Here is a 9,568-nt window from a genome sequence, read left to right as displayed (position 1 = left end):
TTTCTGTTTTGAGGCTCTGTCATTGATTGACTGATATACCGTCTGTATACTAGCTCTCCCTAAAGCTGGGACTAATATATATTTATCAAAGGTGTCGTAGTGACTTCAAAATAATATCGGCACAAAGATGCCATCATGCACGACTATCCGTATACAGTATCTTTAGGAAACCTGCCATTGATTGCTTTACCTTGCTCTTAAATGTGCTTTAATTTTCTGACCGGTACCGATAGCTCAGTTGGTAGAGCGTCCTCTTCAGGGGCGGTAGACGGAGGACCAATCGTGGGTCGGGTCACACCTAAGACTTTAAAAGAGAAAGTTGTAGCTTCCTTGCTAGGCGTTCAGCATTAAGGGGAGATGCCATGACTGATGGACCCGTATCTGTATAATGGCTCAGGTGAGGCGGCTTACCTGCCTCAGTAAGTCGTCTCTGAAGCAGCACTGAATAAAAGTGCGGTGTCAATCCTCCCTGCAACAAGGAGGCACATTACATGCTCTCTAAGAACTCTTTCATCGTCATTTGACTGAAAAATTGTTGAGTACGACGTTAAACACCAAGCTCACTCACTCACTCACTCACTCATTAATTTTCATCAGTTGATTCCAGGAGCAGTTATATGCATGTATAATAATAAAAAAAAGACATTACTTACATTAATCGTATATTCTATTTGAGTAAAGTAATTTTGCTGTGTTTGTTATTGTAAGGAAAGCAACTCCATGTAGTCCATAGATTGTAGAAGCTTTTCCGGTAACCATGCCCCAATATATCTCCATACAGTAACTAAATTATGCATGAGCTAATCACTGTTTTGAGTGTGGGTATCTTTACTTTTTTCCCTCTTAAAAATGTTTAAGCATACGGATATGTAATATCCATTTATTTCCTATGGCTCTGTACATGGGTCAGTTACAAATGTGGAGAAGTTACAGAAATCACTCACTGTATTTTCACGTGTGGGTATGTTTTTTTACAGTTAAACAAGAATTTAGGTATAGTTTGTATTTGCTATTTTTATTTCAATATATGATTATATTCCAATAAATGATAATTGCCGCTTAATAATTTGTGTCGAAACAGCGGCTACAACAATGTAGTTGCAGTTCAAGAGGCCCAAACAGTGACAGGGGCTCATATATGGACAGAGGCCCATTGACAGACCTGCATCTGGTAGACCCGTATAGCAAGCAAGACTTATCCATGCCGGCGTGGAGCATATCGCCTGCAGCTCAGGAGCTACTTTCATAAAACTTTTGCAGAAACTTTGTCCTTAATGTGCAACTTTGGCCCTTAGAATGTGGAATTGAAGATTTGTACCGTCAGTAAGTTGAGCACCAGGTAGGTTCTCTTGTGAAGGTTGCAGAGAATTAAGAGGCCAACGACTAACGATTTCTGGACAGTCGGTAACTTCTGTAAGTAGGCCTATCTAGACAGTTACTGGCATTACCCTGTTCAGCTGTGCAGACAGGACTGGATGCTGTCGTTCCTTAGCTCTACATAGGTCTACTTGTGCTAACACTCCGGTAGAGCTATACAGCATTCTATTTAAGGGAGTTGTAAAGACTAGGGTCATATTTACAAATTTCCACTTGCATTTTGAGGTCATTTTTTTGGCCACGGTGACGTGCATTTACTGATTTTTCATTGGTTTTAAATTGAATGGGGCTGAGATTGAGATGTTCAATTTGCATACAATGAAAATCAGCATAAACAAGACGTTCATCATTCTAGTTTCTGTCATGTGTCAGTGTCATGTATGGAATTTCTGTGCTGTGTTATTCGGTCCTCCACTCTAAAAAGAACGCCTTTGTTGAACTAACATATACTCTTATTTTCAGTGTACTCATCTCCTCATCAAAAAATAAAGTCCAGTATGATATGACCTGCCGGCCTTTGTATTGCTCCAACAGTCCCATAATACTATATGTATATTGTGTATATAAAAGAGTGAGTGAGTGAGTGCTTGGGGTTTAACATCGTACTTAACAATTTTTCAGTCATATGACGATGAAGGAGTCCTTAGGGTGCATGCACATGTAATGTGCCTCCTTGATGCAGGATGGATTTCCACCGCTCTTTTATCTAGTGCTGCTTCACTGAAACGACTTGCCAAAGGCAAGTAAGCCGCCCTGTCCCAGCCATTATACTGATACGGGTCAGCTTCCTCTTTTAAAGTCTTAGGTGTGACCTGACCTAGGATTAACCCTGGATCTAACGTTCCTGAAGCAGATGCTCTACCAACCTTGCAATCGGGGCCGGCTATATGTATGCGGCTACAGAGGCCGACTTCATTATGAAGAATTGCCGGGATTTTATATTGAAATTTTTTATTCAGAACTTAATCTATAATTAAAACTAAACTCTAAAAGTCATATAAGTAAAATATTTTGAAAGATGACATTGCTTTATAGATCTTTGAAAAGTGTGTACAGCAATGCGACTTGGCAATACAAATGATCAGTTTTCCTTCAAATACCAGCTACTGTAGGTGATGTAAACGCGCTGTCGTCTGATTTGTCGGACATGAATTGGACATCCATGGAATGATCGTAGTACCAGTGGAGAATTTGGCACGGTTTCACAATCCACAGAAGATAAATTTTTATAGCCAGGTCGAGCAATACCAGCTGTGACACTAGGTTTGTGAGTGCAGGGATGAAAACAGTCGGGTACCCAACAGTGGTGAAAATAGCCATCGAGCTAATGTTTAAAAAAGCACCAGTAAAAGTAATTAAAGCTTGGATTTTATTGAATAGATATTTTGTCTGGGTTGCTGGGTGCCCGTCACCGGCTTCAAGGTTTGGCAAACAGTGGGGTTTCACGCATGCACAGCAAGCTGTAAGCGAGGTGTGAACTGAGCTGGCAGGATGATCGGCAACCCTGTAGCATTGTGGCCATTGTAGGGCAAAGACTAGTGGCTCCCTACAAGCAATTAGGGAGTGTTACAGCCAGTTGTTTCTAACAAGCACGTAACATCTGCTGCAGTCCGGGAGTTAAAATCTGAATATAACTTTTCTTTTTTGTTTGGCCTTATCGTGGGATAAACCTCATCCTTTAGCATTTGCTTGTAGTAAGCCTATACCATAGGACTTTGTACGACGAGTCCTCCATAACCGAATGGTGTTTTCCAGGAGATCTATTCGACATTTCTTCAGCCTGTGGCTTTGTTAGGCCATGTATGTAACTGTAGGTAACAGTATCCTGTGTTGTGTTACTGCAGTCGTGGAATAATTTCTGCATTCATGGAGTATCCTCTAAATTAGTTGTCTGCTGCGTTCTGTGTTGTACACATAGAGAAGCCCCATATGAGTGTAGGATATGTCTGCCATGACGTCTCATTCGTAGTGAAGTAGATTTTCTGATGTTTGATCCCGATCGTGTATGCATAATGACAATCAACAGATATTTGGCAGATTCTGCTATTGCATCTGTTACTCAAAGGTTCCTCTAAATGACCATAAATTTTGTCGGTGACTAACTTGCCCAGTTTTCCTGATTCAAAGTGCTATATTGATTTTAGAAAGGTGTTTCGAGGTTTGCGTGGGATGTGGGTCTTATATTCTACTGGAAAATTGTAAGTTTTAACACCAACAGTAATATTTTTTCGACATTTATTTGCCTCAAAAAATGCACTTTTGTGGGCAAAGTTTAAGGTCAAGTAGGGATTCCTGATTATTGAATTAAATTTAGTTGTTGAAATGTGTAGAAAATGGTGTGCAGCTCTGTGCAAAGACAACCAAGTTAAAACAAAGGAGTCACAACATTATACTCAATATTATAGATATCACTTTTTCTTCAATAAATTTTAGATGTACATAAAAATGGCACATCAGTTAATGTATTGCCAAGGTTACCATGTGCAGTGATGTAATTAAACTATTGATTAAACCATAATTTACATTTTATTTCAGATAAATTTGCGAAAAGTGTGAGAATCATGGCTGTATTAGGAGCTCAGCTCGTCTTCAGTATGATCGTCTTCAGCTTCCTACAGAAGCTATCTGGGTATTATTCTTTTGGGCGCTGGCTATTGTGTGATCGCCTTGTGCGATATCTACACCCTACAGACAAAGAACTTCGTGAACTCCTTGGGCCACCAGCAACAAGTCATGGTGGACGAGGAAAAACAAAAAAAGGTGGAGACAGATATGGGGCAAATGGCAAGTCAGAAAGTTTTAACCTGCCTAGAAACATTCCGATTCAGTTGGAAATGGCTAAAGTAGATGCCATTGATTTGTTACCATTGCAGTTTTATTCAGAGTTCCAGTGGCTGATGGATTACTCTGTGAGTGCTTTCATAGTTTACCTGCTAACAGAGGGCTATTATGGCATAGGTGAGCCAAAGACAGAATTCAATGTTAGCGTTCTGTGGTGCCTGTTAGCTATAGGATTCTCATTAAGACTGCTCATGGCTCAACTGGCCATGTACTTCAGGACTGAAGAAGGAGGAGAAAGAATTCTTTGCCTGACTTTCGGCTTTTTCTACCTGGTTGCAGCTATGGGTATTCTTGTCGTGGACAATGAAATTTTGGAATTTGGACTTGAGGATGGGTACAAAAATTTTTCTGATAGTGCCATGATAATGCTGTCTAAGCAAGGACTGGATTCCCACGGTCCAGTGAGCTATTTAACTTTTAAGATAATTCTTGCTTTCCTTTGTGCCTTTATTGGAGCACTGATGACTTTCCCTGGCTTACGACTAGCCAAGACGCACCTGGATACATTAAAATATGCTAAGGGTAACCCAATGAAGCAGGCATTCATCCACACGGCCTTTGTCTTACCATTAATCTACTTACTAATGTGGGTCAAACCGATAGGAAGAGACCTGATATGCGGCAAACACTGGCAGGCCAAAGAAATCCTGGAGGAACCTGTGTTTGAGATTTTGCGTATGTTGGTTGCCCTGGCCATATGCATCATCCGAATTTCTTTGCTAGCCCCAAATCTGCAGGCTTATCTCAACTTAGCATATGAACGAGTGGAAAAGATGAAGAAAGAAAGTGGCAAAATCACAAACATAGAACTACAGAGGATGGTGGCCAGAGTATTTTACTATTTGTGTGTTGTGGCCATACAATACGTTGCCCCACTGATTTTGTTCTTTTTTGTCACCGTTCTGCTAAAGACTTTAGGTGGGTATCACTGGGTAAGCCTAGTTGGCATAGATGTCAAGACCCACTCTCCAGTTAATGTAGCCCCACTGTCTGGCAGTCAGAATGGCACAGATGAGGAAGGCATTGTGGCAACTGCTGCACACTTCAGCTGGGCACTGGCAAACATAAGAAGTGTCTTCACCCCTGTCTGGTACAGTGGACTGCTCTCTTTTTTCAGCTGGTGGATATGTGCTAGCTGGTTCACTTCCACAGTTTTAGGGGTGCTGTACTATTCTCGAATTGCAGATGCTTAGTGAATGAAGGCTGTGGTTTGCTAGATGTTTATGTGTGTACAATCATTTGAGACTGCTGCGTTGTATTTATTGCATCCAGACTGAAAACTGATTGCGTGCACATGTATGTTTGTGTGTGTGTGAACATTTCAGGAACACTCTGTGTCTAAAAGATCATATTGATGTGAAGATTTTGACATCGATATTTGCATCTTTCAAATGAATTTTCTGTATTAATAGTTTTTAGATTTTCAAGTTCACAGGGAATAGTTTACTATTTTACCAGCTGTTGACATTATTTTAACTTTTGACTTCTTAAGCTGTTAGTCACCCTCAGAGGCTGCACGTCCAAATTATTATGTTAACAGGAATTGCAGTTTGAATGACAACATGGCAGACCTAATTAATGGTGCTAACTAAACCTAAAGCTCTAATGTGTTGGCTTTCATGCAATGACTGTTCTTAATATTGTCCAGTTTTTATACAATTTTCTGTATAAGGTATAATACAATGAGCTTGTTTAATATTATTCTCATAATTATGTTGGATTATAGATTAATTATAGTTTTTTGGCACCTTGTGAAATATATCGTAAAAGAGAAAGATAAGCATAATTATGTGAAAATCAAACAAAAATTTTGAAAAACAAAAAAATGAAGAAAACCACATTTTACATGCCTACAAACTAAAGTAGGCCTGCAGTGTATGTTATGCACTGTACATTTTTCCTGGTAAAAAGTCAAACACTAATATTGTAATGTATTGGTTGGTTAGCGCGCTAGCGCAGCATAATGACCCAGGAGCCTCTCACCAATGCGGTCAGTGTGAGTTCAAGTCCAGCTCATGCTGGCTTCCTCTCCGGTCATATGTGGGAAGGTCTTCTAGCAACCTGCGGATGGTCGTGGGTTTCCCCCGGGCTGAGCCCGGTTTCCTCCCACCATAATGCTGGCTGCCATCTTATAGGTGAAATATTCTTGAGTATGGCATAAAACATGAATCAAATAAATAAATAAATAAATATTGTAATGTTTTGATTACATACAGAACATGTTTTAGAGAGGTTTTGTCTTGTTGACATTTAAGTTCACTGGATAGAATCAGTGAGGATGTGTGCTCAGATTTCCTCCAACTTAGTGGGGGGGGGGGGGAGTCATTTGGTAGCCTGAACAATCAGCCGCATTCAAAAAAAAATTGTTGAATTTAACACCATCACTCACCTGTTGGAAAAATTGGAAGAAACAAGGAGAAATTTTATTGGCCGATTTTTTGTATGCTGACTGAGTTGGCCACAATAGACATATTACCCATATTTTGTGTGGGAGTGGTTAACTGTCCACCGTAGATTTGTCGATTAATCTTCAACTGCATACAGTCAGTTTTGAAAAAAAATTGGACTAGATACCTGTCATCCTTGGTGAAAACATGAAATTTTGTCACGGCCAGGTACATCTGTGCATACAGAACCAACAGGATGAAATCACTTTCTGTTTATTCTGTTGAAGTCTGAAGACTTTGTTTGTATTAGTGTACATGTAGAGGTTATCAGGACACTGGTGCAAGAGTCCTGTCACTGAACTAAAATAGAACTGATTCTCTGAATTTCCACAGTATGCAAGTAGTGTGAACATCATGGAGAAGAGCTGTAAAGGATGTACCCAAAATACAAACGCCCTGAAAGAAGCTGTCTGAAAGCTAAAACTATTTGACGTAGTTCTGCTGACAATGAATGCAAAAACAAAAGATATTCATTTCAGTACCCAAATGTGGCAACTTAGTGGCCAACTTAAACAGTCGAATAAATCAAATAACTTCTAAATGAGTAGAACATGCCCATTAATATTTTGGATGTGCAAAAATTTAGGCCAAATCTTTCATTACAAGGTGTGCCCAAATTAACGTAATCTGATCCACAATGCAGTTGGGGGTTTATTTATTTGATAGGTGTTACACACTGTACACTAGAATATTTCACCAACATATACAGCATTATGGTGGCAAACCCACAACCATCCACATGTTGCTTGAAGACCTACCAACGAATGACCAAAGATTAAGGCAGCATATGAGCTGGACTTGAACTCACAATGACCATATCAGTTAGAGGCTCCAGAGTCATTGTGTTGTGCAAGCACACTAACCACTCAGCCACAGAGACCCCAGTTGTAGTTGTTGTCAAATACAATAATTAAAGTGTTTTGCTCCAGGAAATTTTAAAACTGATTCTTCATGTGGGAATGTGCGAAGGTCTGCCAGCAACCTGTGGATGGTTGTGGGTTTCCCCGGGATTTGCCCGGTTTCCTGCCACCATAATGCTGGTCGCCATCGTGTAAGTGAAATATTCTTGAGGATGGCATAAAACACCAATCAAATAAATAAATAAATTCACTAAACCGGTGACATATAACAAGATAAAATAAAACGCTATGCCATGTGATAAATGAGAAGCTTTTTTTCTGTTGTTGCATGTGTGTCTTATTTGTGTTTAAATTACCAATTTTAGTACGCCATGTATGATGTATGTAAACATGGTGAATAAAAACTACCCATTCTTTGTTTTGTCATATCCATATGTTCAGTACTGATTTACAACCCTGAATCAAGTGACACCTATGTTGCCTGGTAGGGTGGGGTACAGAAAAACCCCTTAACACCATACTGCAGAATCTTTCACCTATATGATGTTGGCAGTTTTATGGGTAGAGCAAATCAAAGTGATAACAACCTTTACACACTGGCTCCATTGCTTGCTGTGAGTCATTAAACCTATGTTTCCACCTGTTGTCAGCGGACCACAGATGTTTAAGTGGCGTACCGGGTGTTCAAATCCTTTGGCTTCTTAAAATTAGTGAAATACAAGCCTGTACATATGCTTTAAGTATCACATATACATTAATCAAGGTGTATTTTAATATTTAAAAAACTTCTTTCAGTTTCAATCTCTAAAATGGTTATTTCATGAAGCAAATGAATTCATAATTGCCAAATAATAAAACCAGTGTGTAAGTCGCTTATATCAATCATTAATTTTTTTTTTGGCAGTAATTGTAACTTATCCGCATGTGAGATAATGGCAACCAAGGCAGCTCGAGTTCCATCCTGGCTTACACAGATACATACATGTAGTTAGAGGAAACCAGGTGAGGCCTGAAACCATTGCACCTCATCCAAAAGCAGCTCAAGTTCCACCTTAGCTTACACAGCTACATGTATGTAGTTAGAGGAAACCAGACAAAGCCTGTAGTATACCACTGCACCTCATCCAAAAGCAGCTTGATTTCCACTTTAGTTTACACAGATACATGTATGTAGTTGGAGGAAACCAGGGGATGCGTGCAATAAAACACTACTTCACCCAAAGGCACCTTGAGTTCCACCTTGGCTTACACAGATACATGTATGTAGTGAGAGGAAACCAGGTGATGCCTGAAGTAAACTAGTTACTACTGCAACTCACCCAAAAGCAGCTTGAGTTCCACCTTATTTTATACAGATACATACATGTAGTTAGAGGAAACCAGGTGATGGCTGAAGTAAACTAGTTACTACTGTAACTCATCCAAAAGCAGTCCCACCTTAGCTCACACAGATACATGTATGTAGTTAGAGGAAGCCAAACAAAGCCTGAACTAAACCACTGCACCTTCCCTAAAGGCAGCTTGAGTTCCACCTTATTTTATACAGATACATATATGTAGTTAGAGGAAACCAGGTGAAGCCTGAAGTAAACCACTGTACTTCATCCAAAGGCAGCTTGAGTTCCACCTTATTTTATACAGATACATATATGTAGTTAGAGGAAACCAGGTGAAGCCTGAAGTAAACCACTGTACTTCATCCAAAGGTAGCTTGAGTTCCACCTTGGCTTACACAGCTACATGTATGTAGTGAGAGGAAACCAGGCGATGCCTGAAGTAAACTAGTTACTACTGCAACTCGCCCAAAGGCAGCTCGAGTTCCGCCTTAGCTCACACAGATACATGTATATAGTTCATTGGTTTTGCTCACTTTTGTGCAGTTTGATTTACAGATGTGCATTGTCAATTTGGCAAAATTTTGTGGCCAAAAATTGGAATAGTGAAGATACCAAAAAACCTCTAGCCATCTATGTTGTTTATGAAGTGAGAAGAAGTAAGCAGTAAATAAAGAAATCTCAAAAAATCTAAATATGTATTTATGAA

The 9,568-nt window shown here is 39.7% G+C and overlaps 1 protein-coding gene across 1 annotated transcript; it reads left to right on the top strand.

Annotated features, from left to right (window-relative positions):
• Positions 1 to 1,213: 1,213 nt before the first annotated feature.
• On the top strand, positions 1,214 to 5,875 carry LOC135480672 (transmembrane protein 161B-like). Its single transcript, XM_064760573.1, has 2 exons — positions 1,214 to 1,339; positions 3,913 to 5,875. The coding sequence occupies exon 2, from the start codon at positions 3,939 to 3,941 to the stop codon at positions 5,409 to 5,411; it is 1,473 nt and encodes a 490-aa protein (XP_064616643.1). The 5' UTR covers positions 1,214 to 1,339; positions 3,913 to 3,938; the 3' UTR covers positions 5,412 to 5,875.
• Positions 5,876 to 9,568: the final 3,693 nt, after the last annotated feature.

The sequence above is a fragment of the Liolophura sinensis genome, chromosome 1, assembly GCF_032854445.1.
Source record: "Liolophura sinensis isolate JHLJ2023 chromosome 1, CUHK_Ljap_v2, whole genome shotgun sequence".
Lineage (NCBI taxonomy): Eukaryota > Metazoa > Mollusca > Polyplacophora > Chitonida > Chitonidae > Liolophura > Liolophura sinensis.
Note: the sequence above shows the minus strand (reverse complement) of the source record. Positions and strands in the feature narration are given on the sequence as shown.